Here is a 16242-nt window from a genome sequence, read left to right as displayed (position 1 = left end):
ACAAACATAATCTCACACAGCTTCTGGGAATGGCTTAGCTGGGTGGTTCTGCCTCAGGGTCTCCAAGATGTCTCACTCAAGCTGTTATCTGGGGCTGCTGTCTTTGAAGACTACATGGGATAGGAGGATCCATTATACACGGACCTGGCTGTTGGCAGATGGCTTATTTCCTCAGCATATAGCCCTTTCTATAGGCTAATGATGGGGCTTACCCCCAGGGTAAGTGATGCAAGACACACACCGTGAGAATGACCTAGATAGAAGATGCAATATCTCTTATAACCTAATCTAGAAAGTGACATACTATTACTTCTGCTGTATTTTATTGGTCATACTAACTGTGGTACAATGTGGGAAGAAATTACACAAGGGCAAGAATACCAGCAGGTGAAGCTCACTGGAGGCTATCTTAGAGGTGGGATACTACAAAGAGTATTTAAGAAGAACTTAAAGCAAGCGTCATATTTAAAAGTAGAACATTAGAGGCAACCCCATTTAAGTGAGGAACTCATGGAATAAGACAAGGATGCCCACTATCACAGCTATTACAACTTTTATCAAATGTGAAGAAGGCTCTCCTCTTTGGGGACTGTTTATGGTCTCTAGTATTGTTTGACTCTGACTTGCCCTTCCAGTTGAGTCCTGGCCATAGGGGACAAATAGTGTTATGGGTGTGACTCTGGAGAGCCAAGCTCCTTTAATGGGACAGTGGCAAGTAAAAATATTTCTGAAGATCCATAAGTTAGAGTGTTAATAACCAACAACACTCTGAAAGGCATAAAATTAAGCAAATGGCGATGGGTATCAGTTCCTTTATTTAACGAAGAAATTTTACACTCTTTTGGGATACAAAATTCCAAAACCAATACAAACTCATCCCAGAAAACTAATCCCCAACTAATACAGAATCTGTATTAGTTTCTTATGGCTGCTATAAGAAATTACCACAAACTTGGTGGCTTAAAAAAAAAAAACACATTTATTCTCTTACAAGTCTGGATGTAAGAGAATCCCAATCAGTTTCACTGGGCAGAAATCAAGGTGTTGGTAGGGACTCACTCCATGTGGAGGCTCTAGGAGATAATCTGTTTTCTTTCTTTTTTTTTTTTTGGAAATGGAGTTTTGCTCTTGTTGCCCACGCTGGAGTGCAATGATGCGATCCCAGCTCACTGCAACCTCTGCCTCTCTGGTTCAAGCAATTCTCCTGCCTCAGCCTCCCAAGTAGCTAAGATTACAGCTGTGCACCACTACGCCTGGAAACTTTTGTATTTTAGTAGAGATAGGGTTTCACCATGTTGGCCAGGCTGGTGTCAAACTCCTGACCTCAAGTGATCCACCCGCCTTGGCCTCCCAAAATGCTGGGATTACAGGAATGAGCCACCACACCCAGCCTATTTTCTTTGGTTTTTTAAAATTATGGTAAAAATATATATATAATGACATTTACCATTTTAACAATTTTTAAATGTACAGTTCAGTGGCATTAAGTATATTCACATTGTTGTGCCAACATCCCCACCTTCCATCCCAGAACTCTTTTTATCTTCCCAAACTGGAAATCTGTACCCCTTAAATAATAACTTTCCACTCCCTCCCCATTACCCTATCCTCTGGCAACTGCCATTCTGCTTTCCATCTTAGAATTTGACTGCTCTAAGTACCTTATATAAGAGGAATCATACAATATTTGTCCTTCAATAATTACCTTATTTCACTGAGCATTTGATTCATCTATGTACAGTGTGTGTCAGAATTTCCTTCCTTAAAGGCTGAATAACATTCCATTGAATGTATATAGCATTTTCTTTTATACATTTAGCTGTGGATGGACACTTTTGCTACTTATACCTTTTTGCTGTAGTGAACAATGCTGCTATAAAACATGGGTGTACAAATATCTCTTTGAGGCCCTACTTTCAAACCTTTTGGATATCTACCCAGAACTAGAGTTGCTGGATCACATGAGAAAAATTTGTATTCCTGCCTTTTTCAGCTTCAACTGCATGGGCTGCACTCTTTACATTCTTTGGCTCATGGTCCTTTCCTTCATCTTCTAAAACAGCATTGTAGTATCTTGTTTTAGTGGTCATCTTGCCTCTTCTCTCTCAAATTTCTCTCTGCCTCCCTCTTATAAGGACCCTTGTGATTGCATTTAGGGCCACCTGGCTAATCCAGGATAATCTCCCTATCTCAAGATCCTTAATGTACTCACATGTGCAAAGTCTCTTTTGCTATATAAGGTGACATTCGCAGGTTCCAGGGAGTAGAACCTGGATATCTTTGGGGGGCATTATTCAACCCCATACAGCTAATAGAAAAAGTAAAAAGAATACAGAAACATTGTTAATAGAAAGGTCCATAAAATCCTACTGTCCCTAGAGATCATCACAGGAAATAGTTTGGGATATAGTTTTTTATATTTCTTCCTATGCATATACTAACAAATGCCTTTCTTTTACTTCCTTTCCCTTTTTAAAAAACAAAAAAACGAAGCCGGGCGTGGTGGCTCACGCCTGTAATCCCAGCACATTGGGAGGCCGAGGCGGGCGGATCACAAGGTCAGGAGATCGAGACCATGGTGAAACCCCGTCTCTACTAAAAATACAAAAAATTAGTCAGGCGCGGTGGCGGGCGCCTGTAGTCCCAGCTACTCAGGAGGCTGAGGCAGGAGAATGGCGTGAACCCGGGAGGCAGAGCTTGCAGTGAGCCAAGATCGCCCCACTGCACTCCAGCCTGGGGGACAGAGCAAGACTCCGTCTCAAAAAAATAAAAAATTAAAAAAAAGAGGTAACATTCTACACAGCCCAGCAACTTGTCTGTTTCATTTAATAATGTATTCAAGCAAGCTCTTTAAGCGTGAAAAGGATTTATTTTCATGCTACTGTCTTCTTTGAACTAAAAATAGTAACTTTCCAGTAAAGTAAGTGACTTTTAGAAAAATTCTAGTTGAAATAATCTTCTAGAAATGTCAATGTTAACTGTAATTCAAAATAGGAAAGACAGATTTTTCAACCAAAATAAGGTTAGAAGCTGTATTTTGGGTAAATTAGAGAAAGGGACACTCTAGTTATATATGCATGCACGTGACATACCTGAAGGCTAAACTGCATCAAGTGTGGCAGGTTAATATGCCAGCCAATGTTTCCATGGTATCAGTTTAAATTAAGCGTCTGGTGTTCAGAGTGGGACCTGGGTTGGAACCCTGGCTCTGTCATCAACTACATATGTGACCTTAGGCGAGCTATGTCCAACCTCTGGACCTCAGTGTCCTTGTCTTTGAAGTAAGAGGATTGGACTAGAAGTTCTAACCTCTTTATGATCTTCCGTTCTGCAACTTGAGAAGTGCACTATTCTGCCAGGATGGAGATCCAGTTTTGAATAACAAATCTTATGACCCGAGCAAGACAGCTCTTTTGGGCCTCAGTTGATTTATCTGTAAAATGAGGAGATTGGACTAGAAAGGAGCTAGATCTTTTCTAGCTCTCACATTCTAGGACAGTGAGTCTTCAAACTGAATGTGTCTAGGATCAGTTAGGGGTCTTGTTAAAATTCAGAGTCTGATTCAGAAGGTCTGGGGCAGAGACTGAGTTCTCATTTCCAGCAAATTCCCAGGTGAGGCAATAACAAGGTATTTGGATGTTAAACTATTAGGAAACCTTGTTAGAGACATGGAAATGGGCAAAAGAGAATATTGTATGTCCCTTGAGTGGAGTATTGGGGGATTATCTGATGCTATAGGAGCGCACACCTTTGCTTGCCTTTCTGTTAACTAGCTATTGTTCATCTCTGTAAGAATAGAAGCTAAATTATGGAATATGAGACCGGGCACAGTGGCTCATGCCTGTAATCCCAGCACTTTGGGAGGCCATGGTGGATCACTTGAAGTCAGGAGTTGAAGAGCAGCCTGGCCAACATGGCGAAACTCCTTCTCTACTAAAAATGCAAAAATTAGCCAGGCATGGTGGTGTGCGCTTGTAGTCCCAGCTATTTAGGAGGCTGAGGCAGGAGAATTGCTTGAACCCGGGAGGTGGAGGTTGCAGTGACCTGAGATCATGCCACTGCACTCCAGCCTGGGCAACAGAGTGAGACCCTGTCCCAAATAAATAAATAAAAATGTAGAATATGGATACAGTAGTCCCCCTTATGTTCAGTTTCACTTTCTGAGGTTTCAGTTACCTGAGGTCAACCAAGGGCCGAAATTATTAAATGAAAATTTTCAGCAATAAATAATTCATAAGTTTTAAGTTGCATACCATTCTGAGTAGTGTGATGAAATCTTGCTACATCCTGCCTGGGATGTGAACCATTGTGAATGATTCCTTTGTCTAGCATATACATGCTATATAGCTACCCAACTTAGTAGCCATCTCGGTTATCAGACTGACAGATCACAGTAAGGGTGAGGACAGTACAATAAGCTATTTTGAGAGAGACCACAGTCATATAACTTTTATTACCGCATATTGTTACAATTGTTCTGTTTTATTATTGGATATTTTTGTTAATATTTTACTGTTGTCTAATTTACAATTTAAACCTTATCATAGGTGTGTACGCATAGGGAAGAAAAACAGTATACATAGAGTTCAGTACTGCCCCAGTTTCAGGCGTCCCCTGAAGGTCTTGAAACATGTCTCATGAGAATAGGAGGGACTACTGTAATCATGTGATGAATTTTGTTTGGTAGAGATACGATTTCAAGCCTGTAAGAAAGAAATGGCTCCCAAACATTACTTTTTCCCGTCCTATAGGATATTAACCAATTTTGCACAATTAGAAAATTCATTTCAGTATTCTTGACTCCCCACATATATGAGTTCTTCAAGTTCTCCTTTAAACCGGTTTTACCTTTTTGAAAATTATGCTCTAACACCACTGGTTCTTTGCAATTCACTGATTTGTTGATTTATTACAAGCGTGAAACACTTGCCGGGTGTGTTACAGTGCGGGCATGGGATATACAAACTCCTCCAGGAAAGGGAAGGCATCATGCTTTCCTGACTCCCAGCACACTTGCCAGGTGAGAAAAGTACCTTACCCCAAACCTATTCTTGACCAGGTAATTCCACCCCCCGCCCCAGGGCTAGAGGATTACGCAATATGGTGGAAGTAGGTGCCTCACTAATCAAGCGGTCAATTAGGAATCAAGAGGTCAAGACCTGCCCAAGCCCAGGAGGCAGTAGTTGCTACGCTGGGATTCGAACCCTGAGGTCTAGGCTACATCCTAGGGCTCTTTTCACCAGCTGCCGCCTAATTTACTCTGAGGCCACTAAATCAACGGCTTTCATCCGTCTGCTATAATTATAATAATTTGAGCCCCACACGTCTTGAGCTTTGCCGACGCCAGAGCGGCCGAAGGGCGTGCCAGAGGCCGGCGGGGCGGAGCCCAGGGCCGACGCGCAGACGCCCCGCCCGACCCGGCGGGCTGCTGGGAGTCGAGGACTGGGTTGCTCTCTCTCCTTCCCCGGTCCCGCCCCCTTTTGTCTGTGTCGACGGCGGACGCTATCTATAAAGTTGTTGTTTTGACAACATGGCGGCGCCCATGATGCGTGGCAGGGCAGTGCTCGCCTAAAGGTGGAAAACGAGGAGTAGAGGAGCCGCAGGCCAGAGCCTGTGAGCAGGTAAACCCCTGGATCGGGCGCAGCGAGATGAGAGACGAGACCCGGTCTCTTCTTCCTCCGGCTCGGGAGAGTCTGACTTGCTGAGGGCAGGAAGGGAAGGTGCGGGCTGAGTTAGGTGGTCCTGGAACGTTGCAGTTTCCACACTGAGAATATCTGAGATGCAGGTCTTTAGGATCTTTGAGCCACCGACCCCATTGATAGCTCTGGACTCTTTCCCAGAAAAATGCACATATACACGTAGTTTTGTACTCAAGCTCCTCTCTCCACTGCTCCCCTATCTCAGTTCATCCTTGGATCTTTGCTCCCCGGACTAGGGGTTTAGACCCAGTTGAAGGTCATCCCTTGCCTCTCTGGGGCCCACAGGTCGTTTTCACATGTTAGGGCTCCGAGGTCCTCAGAAAGATGAGGTTCCAGACAAGAAATCTGCCTGAGGTCACAGATAATTAGTAGCTGCAAAATCCAAGATACTTACTTGTTTTCACAAAACTTGGTTTCTTTAAGATGAATTTTCCCAGGTGCATTCTTGCACTTTCTTTTGAGTGTTGTGCACAGATGCCCTTGTGTGCTTCTCCCCTGTGTTCTGTTTCTTTTTCTGCCTCCTACTCTTCTAGGCTTCTCTGTCCATATATGATCTCATTTTTGGTCCAATTCTCAGGCGCTTCCTATTCTCAAAAACCTTAACCTTAAGCTCCAACTGAGATTGAGGTCAGGGTTGATTCTAAAGAGGGGTGGAGTAGTGGGAATTGATTATTTGGAAGGATGTGGAAGAAGAGACAAGATTCTAAGCATCTAGGGACGGAACTGGAGGAGCCAGAGCTAAGGAAGAAAAGGGCCAAGTTGATCATAATAAGACATGAGCCACACCTTTCACATCGTCATATCCTCACAGTCGTTTAATAAAATGGCTGCTCCTCACTGCCAATAAGAGGCAGTCCATCAGGGCTTTGGTGGAGGGGTACTTGGAGTGGCCAAGAACAAGGCCTGGGAAGTAAGGGAAAGGAATAGGGCTGAACCCTAGGAAGTTCAGTGATGAATCACAGCCGTGAATAGTGACTATATGTTGATTCTTGTGAGTCCTCTTATGGGATTAGAATTTGAGTGGGGTCTTGGGGACTCCTAACCACAAAAGATGTGAACTATTCTTAAAAAGTCTTAACACAGGTTATCAGATTACTCCCCCAAAAAGGTGGAATCAATTTATGTTCCTACCAGCAGTTATTTTAAAAATGCATATTTCTTTTTCATTTGCCAATCTGGTACCTGAACTTTCATTGTTTTAATTTGCATTTATTTGATTAGTTGTAAAATTTATCTTTTTCAGATTAACCATTTATATGTCCTCTTTATTAACCATTTATATGTCATCTTTGTTATTTTCCTTTGCCCATTTTTAAAATTTGATTTTTAATGTTTCTTTTCTCACACATGAACTAAGGAGTAGAATAACCTTTTGTTTTTGCAGTTTTGGTGAACATTTTCTCATAGCTAATTGTTTGCTTTCCAATTCTGTTCTTAATGGTTTTGATATACAGATATTTTACATTTTTAGCATCAGATTTATTAATATTTTCCTTTTTGGATTTATTCATTGTATCATTGTTTTTATACATTGTTTTATACATTTTGTTGTTTTTATACTCAGGACAGAACATCCTGCATCCTCTTAAGATTTATTAAATACTCATCTGTGGTCCAGGCGCAGTGGCTCACGCCTGTAATCCCAGCACTTTGGGAGGCTGAGGCAGAGTGATCACGAGGTCAGGAGTTCGAGACCAGCCTGGCCAACATAGTGAAACACCGTCTCTACTAAAAATACAAAAACTTAGCCGGGCATGGTGGCATGTACCTGTAATCCCAGCTACTTGAGAGGCTGAGGCAGGAGAATCGCTTAAACCCGGGAGGCGGAGGTTGCCGTGAGCCAAGATCACACCATTGCACGATCTCATTGCGACAGTGCGAGACTTTGACTAAAAACAAACAAACAAACTCATCTGTATTTTTATTTTGTTTTATGGTACTTAAAAAAAATTCTTATTTATTTTATTTTATTTTTTCTTATTTCTGCTTTTCAGATCGAGACCTACAGATAAAAAACATTTAATCTGTCTGGGATTTACTCCAGCTTATGATTTGAGGTGGAGCTCTAATTTTAAGTTTTTCTCCTCTTTGTCGAATAATCTATTACTATCTAATCTGCTCCTGCTTTTTAAAAAAAATGAACTTTAAATGCTTTTAAATACCCAGATCTGTTTCAGGATTCTCTAGTTCACTGGTTTATTTAAGCAAAGCAGAGGTCATTAGTGAGCCAGGTATTATGTAAACATTTTTAGAAAGCTTATTCTTGTTGTGTAGACAGAGCAGTTTAAGTCACTGTATTTTATAATTTTGTTGTGCCCCTTGGTTTCTGTTTGAGAGGATAGCCCAGAACACTCCTTATGTGTTCTTAGGGGATGCTGTCTAGGAGAGAAATGGCAAGCACCCATCTATGTGTCTTCTGCTGAACGGCGTTCTTTGGCTTGCAAAGGTATGAAAGTATTGACTTGGCAAGAGAACCATAAAATCTGTGACTTCTATATAATTAGAGAGTTCTAATTATAGAAACCTAAGCCCTAAAAATATATGCAGTGGCCTTAAGTGTAAAAATGTATGTATATTAGGTCGGTCATATGGAATTGCTAACATTTAACCAATTTCATATAGATCAAATACCTGTAATCAGATCTGTATACTTTAAAATAGCCAAGCCCAACTAATAGAGAGTTTTCTTTTCTTTTTTCCTTTTTTCTTTTTTTTTTTTGAGATGGAGTCTCACTTTGTCATCCAGGCTCTAGAGTGCAGTGGTGCGATCTCGGCTCACTGCAACCTTTGCCTCCCAGGTTCAAGTTATTCCTCTGCCTCAGCCACCTAAGTAGCTAGGATTACAGGTGCACATCACCATGCCCAGCTAATTTTTGTATTTTTAGTAGAGAAGGGATTTTGTCATGTTGGCCAGGTTGGTCTCAAACTCCTGGCCTCAGGTGATCCACCTGCCTCAGCCTCCCAGAATGCTGGGATTACAGATGTGAACCACTGCCCCCGGCCTAAGGGAGATTTTGTTTTAAAGTCTATACTTTATTCTACCCCTAAAGAAACAAGAGATATTTAATGCAGTGAGAATATCAGTGACTTTGGCAGACCAACTTGTAAGATGCCCACATTATGTTGCTATCTTATGTGAGCATGACACTCACTGTTATAAGCCCATATTGACCTTCCTGGCAACATTTGTGTTCCAGTACCTTTGTGAAACAGGCCAAATCCTAATAGAAGTTGAAATAATTTTGAGAGAATCAAAGAACATCAGCTTAGAGTGCCAGGTTTCTTTTATTTCTGTCTTCTTTTGAAAAGATCTGTTTTCATCTGTTTTTTCACTGTAGCACTTCTTGAATGCTATTATGCAAGAAGGAGAAAGTTTAGGCTATTTAATCTAATATTTATATCTTAAATATTTGTGAAATATTTGATGAAATCTCACCTCAACCCTTTAAATAGCAATAAAACATGCAACTTCTTCAATGAGGTCGTTTCTAGAATTTACTTGTGGAGGAAGCCAATGAAACATTAAAATTGAATTTTCAGTCACAACTGGATATCCTGGTAGGCCCCAACCTATGAGTTGAATTCCAAAAAATAGCACTCACCATGACTACACGTTATATATTTTTGTTTCTTATCTGCCTCCCTTACTATTTGTTTCTTATCTGCTTCCCTACTAGTATGTAAGTGCCATGAAAGAAGGGACTCTGGGTCGGGTGCGGGTGGCTCCTGTCTGTAATCCCAGCACTTTGGGAGGCCAAGGTGGGCAGATCATGAGGTCAGGAGTTTGAGACCAACCTGGCTAACATGGTGAAACCCCATCTCCCTAAAAATACAAAAATTAGCTGGGCATGGTTGTGCGTGCCTATAATCTCAGCTACTCAGGAGGCTGAGGCAGGAAAATTACTTGAACCCAGGAGGCGGAGGTTGCAGTGAGCCAAGATCATGCCATTGCACTCCAGCCTGGACAATAGAGCGAGACTCTGTCTCAAAAAAGAAAACAAAAAAAAAAGAAAGAAGGGACTCTTGTTTTTGTTTACTGCTGTATCCCCAGTGCTTAGACCAATGTGTGGGCCTAGTGGTACTCAATAAATATTTGGTGGTGGCTCATGCCTTTAATCCCAGCACTTTGGTAGGCTAAGGCAGGTAGATCACTTGAGCCCAGGAGTTAGAGGTTACACTGAGATTGTGTAACTGCACTCCAGCCTGAGTGAAAGAGCAGGACCCTGTCTCTAAAAAGTAAGTCAATAAATAAATAAATATTTGGTAAATGAAGGAGAAACTAAATGAATTATCAGTCTTCTAAGTAGTGGTTGTTTTCAGGTTCAGCCTACAGGGTATATTTAACTCATAATATGTATAAAAATTGCTAATAGTAGTTCAGAGTTTCTGGCCCTCCTGGGAGGCCTCTATTTAGACCCCTTCTGCTATTTGAGCCTAAGGCCAACCCAACATGTGCTTGAGCTCTTCTCAGGCTCGAAGACATAGGAAGTGAAGCCTGCTGGAGACTCCCTGGGCTGGCCCACGGGAAGGGGAGGGAGGGCACTCCATGCCTTCCATGCAACTGGTAAGGTTGTGCAGGAGCTGGCCAGCTGATGGTCTCCATTTTTTCCTACAGGATTTTTGCATTTTTGATGTTAGGGGTCACTGACCCTTTATATTTTCTATTAAAAAGTTTGTGTTTAGCTCAATTGAATTGCTAAAGTATTCTTTTCAGGGAAAGAAATCATTAAAAGAGTAAGGGGAAAGCACAGGGCCATAACACTGGACTGTGACAAATGGAAAGATAAACTCTGGGGAGGGTTTGAGGCAGCTTATAGTGTGCTTTCTGCCCTCTTTTTCAGGGCCTTCTCACCTTCTGAAGAATGGCTTCTGCTTGGCAGAGATTGGGTTTTTATGCCTCTCTTCTGAAAATACAGCTAACTGGTGGGCCAGATGTCATCAAGTGGGAAAGAAGAGTAATTCCCAGATGTACCAGAAGTATCTACAGTGCCACGGGAAAGTGGACAAAAGAGTATACATTGCAGACAAGAAAGGATGTTGAGAAATGGTGGCATCAGCGAATAAAAGAACAGGCCTCCAAAATTTCAGAAGCTGATGTGAGTATTCTGAGAGATTCTAAGAGGGTAGAGAAGAGGGGCTGAAGGTTTGGACCCTGGGGTTAGACTACCTGGTTCAAATAAGATACTAAATATGTGACCTTGAACCAAATTGTTGAATTTCTCTGTGCTTCAATTCTCTTATCTGAAATGGAGAGTGGTCATAATAGTGCCCACCTGCACTATTGGGAGGGGTAAATGGATTGGGAGGCATAAATGAGGTGATACAAGGATAGTGCTTACAAGAGTTTCCAGTGTGGTGGATACACACATAGTAATATTGTGCACAAGGTGTATGGCAGACAGCAGCAAACCAGATGTTCTAGAGCAACATTTACTGGGCGAAGCTAATCAAAATAGGAGCTCTACCAGATGATGGGTCCTTTGTGCTCCATTGCATGGTGGGGCAGCACACAGATTTCTGGCAAGGTCATATCTGAGACTCCAGGAGAGGCACCCGGGCTCCTTGCTGGCTGCATGTTCTGAGAAGTAACTGCCCCTTCCCTGGCATGACCTTAGCCTCCAACTCTGTTCTGCGGCCCCAGCATCATAGTTTGGGGGATATCAGCCCTTCCACTGTTGTGATCTGGGGTAGGGTCTAACCTTGAGGTAGCAACTACACGTGTTAGTGGACCCTTGGCTTCTGCACCAGGTGCACCAGCTCGGCACTCTACCTGAATTAATGGTGGAAGTATAATACTTGGCTGCAGCCAGTTTCCATGGAGTGCTCTCTGTTCCTTTTCTGGGAGGCCAGCCTGCTGGGAATCAGTCTTACCTCTTGATATTGGTCAAAATGACAGGTGGGAGATGTGATTTGTTACATGAAATGTTTGAATCTGATTGGAGTTTTACTCTTAAATTCTGATCATCTCTTTGTAGTAGTTATAATCAAATAACTTAAACTTCTATTTTTAATAAAGAGATTAGGCCCAAGGCAAGCAGCTGAATAAATACAGCTGCACAAGACCACACCTCTCTAAACTTGCCTTTTCCCCATCTCCTGATTGTGTCATCACATTCATTCTTTCTATAAGATTGGTGGTTATGAAAAATGAGTGAGGGGAGGGGAGCTATTTGTGTTAAACTGAAAGATGGTTAGAAAGAAAAATTGCTATTGAGAAAGATGTAGTGTATAACAAGTAAAATGAAATGAAAAAAAAAGGAAAGTTTGAATGTAATGCATAATTTTACAATGAAAATTTGACTTTTACCTCATTAAGAAGTGAAAAGCCCTTGTGTCAACATCATCAGACTAATGTAACTTAATAGATTCTGAAAACAAACTCTTAAGGAGCAGTTTAATTCTGAGTGAGGACAGTAAAATTAGCTTTTTTTCCCCCTTTTGGTTTAGATGATCATTTATTGACTTCCAAACGTTTCGACGTTGTAGCTTATTGATTTTGTGACACCTCATCCTTAAGCATACAGTTTTTAAAAATGTTAAATGACTCAAAAGAAATTGTTTTAGTAATTGGGGAGATAGCATAAGGGGCATTGTGTGTGATCCCCTGGCAGCCCCCTTTCAGGGTTTGAATCAAGGAATGGCAAAGCAGAGCGAGCACTCAGTGAGTGAGCCAGAGCCTGGGCTGCAATGCTGGCTCTGCCCCAGGAAACCTGCGTGATCCAGGCCACAGCATTTAACATTTTGGATTCTGGGGCTCCTTACATTGTTTATCTCACAGAATTGTTTTGAAAATCAAATGAGAAAATGTGTGACTGAACGCATTTTACAAACGGAAGTGGTACATAAATAAAAGATACATGAAGATCAGAACGCGGTGTGTCTATCAGGAACTGAGACTGTGATGGAATGCTCGTGGATTTTGAAGCATTTATAATCGATCTCACTCTGGTATTAGATTCACTTGAAATCCACTCAAATAAGTTTTTCAAAATGGAATGTCTTGTCATCAACATAATTATTATTTAAAAAATAATTTCCATTTAATAAGCATTTAACCATGTGCCAGGCACTGTCTTTCAGTTGATTATCTCATTTAATCCTGAAACAACCCAGCGGGTAGATATTATTATCCTCATTTTTGGAGTAAGAAAACTGAGGCTCAGAAAGAGGTTTAGGCAATTTGCCGAGACATGGCAGAGCCAGGATTCAAAATCAAATGTGTGTTTGATTCCTGAGCTCATGCTTTTTTACCCAGAAACCTTCTTTTGTCTCACCTTTGATTTATAGATAGCAAACTAATCCCAAAAGGCAAAGGAATTTGCCCAAGACATCACGGCTAGTGACAAAGCTAGGACCAGAGCTAGGGCTCCGGACTTCTATTGAGGTGCTCCTTTTACTCTGTCCTTCTCTAGGCTCAGCCACAGCTTCAGAGCGTGATCTATAAAGAAGCAGAAGTCATTTTTCTTCTAAAGTCAGAACCTGACAAAAATAATAGGACCCACTTATAAAAGCCATCCTTTCCCCATCACTTACAATCTTAATCTCTTTTAAAGGCTTAAATTCTTACACTTTTATATAATTATGAAAATTTCCCTTTCAATCAGATTCTTGCTCAATTATAACAGAAACTCCCATCATTCCTTTTCTCTTTTCCACCCCCAGATGATAGAACTCATTTCATTGTCACAGAGGAAAATGACTTAATTCATGCAGAAAAGCAAAAGGCAGAGACAGGCAATAAGCTGAATACCTTTTCTGCAATAAACAAAAATCTTCATGCATATTAAAGACTTTAGAAAACAATACTTTTCTATGTGTCTTTTATGAACTCAGATTTGGATTTTGGCTTAGGTAGTATATAATTATTCATTTGATTTTGCTATTAATTTAATCTTTATTGAACAAATGTAAAAAAATATGAAGAAATTACAGGTGGAAAATATTTGGGGCAGGATTGTTAAATTAAATAAATAACAAACAGTATAATAAAAATAATTTTATGTAAAAAATTTCAAATGAAAAACTAGAAACAGCTTAGATCAAGGATTTTACTATTTTTCTAAGCTCCCAAAGAACTCTTAACAGCTATTTTCCCATATTCCTAAAAATTTCTGAAGAATAAGCCATAGGCCTAATTCATTGTAAGGAGTAAGGCATGAATTGAGTGGATAGTTTTCTTCTGATTCTGCACTAAGTAAAAGAATGGGGTCTTGTACCTCCTTGGAGGGACTTGCTCATAAGCTGAGAGGGTTATTTGCCCCTCACTTTCTTAAGGACAGTTATTAAGTTCCTGAGTTCCCACCAACCCCTGAATCTCAGGTCCTCTCTCACATTTCTGTGATTTTCCTAAGAGTTATAAATCTGCAGTTTCTAATTAAAGTGTGTGACCAATGTGTTGCTTTCCATCCTGTTTGTATAAATCCATTGTAGTTGTCATTTCAGCAGTTCCAGATGATTTTCTAATTTGTATATGATCCAGATTTCTTAATTGTTCTTTTTTTCCCATCTCTTCCTTCAGGCAGCTTAACACTCCTTGGTAATTTCTAGAGGATGGGCAGCACAAAGAAAGGTTCTATTCTAGTTTTTGTGGGGTTTTTTTTTTGCCACTTGCTAATGGTTCCGTTAAAGGTTTGTTTAACTTCTTTGCTGAAGGAAGTTTAAGAACTCCTTGGCAAGAATCTGATTTCTGGTTTCTTCTGCTCTACTGATTATATTTGGTTTATGTGCATTATTAGTCATGTGAACACTCAGCAAACAATATTTAAAAACCCCCTCCCACATATGTACACAAAAGAAGGGTTATGAATATTCTGTTTTGTGTTTGTTTGTATTACTTTGGGGGAAGCAAATTGTTAAGGAACTTGGGTAAAGTTCTAGGAAGGGAATAAGGCCAAGAAGAAAAAAACAGAAGGCAGGAATAAATAAAACAAAAGCAGAAGTTCTGACCCTCAGTGACAAAACAGAATCAGTCACCCAGTTACCTGTTGCTCTTCCTTTCTCCTCAGCCCCTCCACCCCTGACCCCGTCATGAGATGATTTAAACTTGGGTGTGGGGAACCCTCCTATTACTTGGGTAGGATTTGTGAAGTTTGCTGGATAAAAAGTGCTCCATAGGGGCCAGTTATTAGGCTTTTGGAGCACGAAGGCCAACGAACATTTATCCAACATTTTATGAAACTCTTGCTGGCACTGGGGGCAGGTGTGGAGAAGGAGGTGACTAAAGCACAGTCCTTACCCTTGAACAGTAGGTCCCCCCAGTAGGAGTCCATTCAAGGACTACCATCTTTGTTTGCCTTAGCCATTCATGTGCACACTCATGACAACATCATTTTACCAGGGGAAGAATTAAGACGCCAGAAGTCAGTGATCTAATAAGGACTCACTGGCCTGTGTTCCTTCTGTTCAGATACATGTACAGTTTTCTATGTTTCTCATGGTGAAGCTGCTACTTTGGAAGCTGGAGAGTTACATAACCCTGGTCTGAGGCTGCTTATTTATCATCCCTGGAGAACAACAACTTTCTCCTTTGTTAAAAAGATCTTCTCATTACCTTCCCATTTCAACATTTTTGTTGAAAGATAGGCTGTCAATACAATGGGGAAACTCAGGACCCAAATTGGTACCTTACGATCCTGTTGTTACTGCTAAACCTACGTCAGAATGCAGCTATAGAGAATTTAGGAAGAGACTCCATTTTTAGAGATGTTACATCTATGTGATTCAACTATTGCTTCTTTGAATTATATGGATATATGTATGTGTTAGAGCTTCCTTCGGAAAAACAGACAGTTCTTTAAGGACCTAGATGGAAGCTGTCTTAAAAGAGAAGTGTTGTTTTGTTTTGTTTTTAATGGAGTAGTCATTCTTTTATTCCTTTACTTTCCCAATAATCTTGCCTTCACTTTCCTCTACAGACTTGCGCTGAATTCTTTCTTGTGCGAGATCCAAGAACCCTCTCTTGGGGTTTGCATTGGGACCGCTTTTCTTTCTTTTTTTTTCCCCCCCATAGGTTATTGGGGCACAGGTGGTGTTTGGTTACATGAGTAAGTTCTTTAGTGGTGATTTGTGAGATTTTGGTGCACCCATCACCCGAGCAGTATAGGCTGTACCCTATTTGTAGTCTTTTATCCCTCGCCCCCTTCCACCCTTCCCCCCAAGTCCACAGAGTCCATTGTGTCATTCTTATGCCTTTGTGTCCTCATAGCTTAGCTCACACATATCAGTGAGAACATACGATGTTTGGTTTTCCATTCCTGAGTTACTTCACTTAGAATAATAGTCTCCAGTCTCACCCAGGTCACTGCAAATACTGCTAATTCATTCCTTTTAGAAAAATAAGTTCTTAAAAGAGAAAAAAAAATAAGATGTATGGGTAATTAACACTTAGAGGTTGTTTGGCATTATTTTGGACATTTGTTAACTTGAACCAGGGCTTTGAATTTTGCTTTTTGACATTTTAATTGATTTACATTCTGGGAAGAGTCTTTTTAAAAGGAAACCTTTAAAATGTTAAATTATTACTTTGCATAAAATGCCAAAATAT

General features: G+C 40.7%; 1 protein-coding gene across 3 annotated transcripts in view; it reads left to right on the top strand.

Annotated features, from left to right (window-relative positions):
- Positions 1-5518: 5518 nt before the first annotated feature.
- Positions 5519-16242, top strand: part of LARS2 (leucyl-tRNA synthetase 2, mitochondrial) — a 160739-nt gene continuing 150015 nt past the window's right edge. The window contains exons 1-3 of one of the 3 annotated variants that reach the window (XM_007983924.3): positions 5543-5621; positions 8069-8145; positions 10541-10795. In XM_007983924.3, coding sequence (XP_007982115.3) covers positions 10562-10795 — 234 coding nt within the window. In that variant the 5' untranslated portion in view covers positions 5543-5621; positions 8069-8145; positions 10541-10561. Of the gene's footprint in view, positions 5622-8068; positions 8146-10540; positions 10796-16242 lie in introns of all 3 variants that reach the window. The other 2 variants (XM_007983923.3, XM_007983925.3) reach the window with 2 other exon arrangements.

Source organism: Chlorocebus sabaeus, chromosome 22 (genome assembly GCF_047675955.1).
Source record: "Chlorocebus sabaeus isolate Y175 chromosome 22, mChlSab1.0.hap1, whole genome shotgun sequence".
NCBI classification, from domain to species: Eukaryota; Metazoa; Chordata; class Mammalia; order Primates; family Cercopithecidae; genus Chlorocebus; species Chlorocebus sabaeus.
The sequence above is the reverse complement of the archived record's forward strand: the minus strand, read 5'-3'. Positions and strand labels throughout refer to the sequence as shown.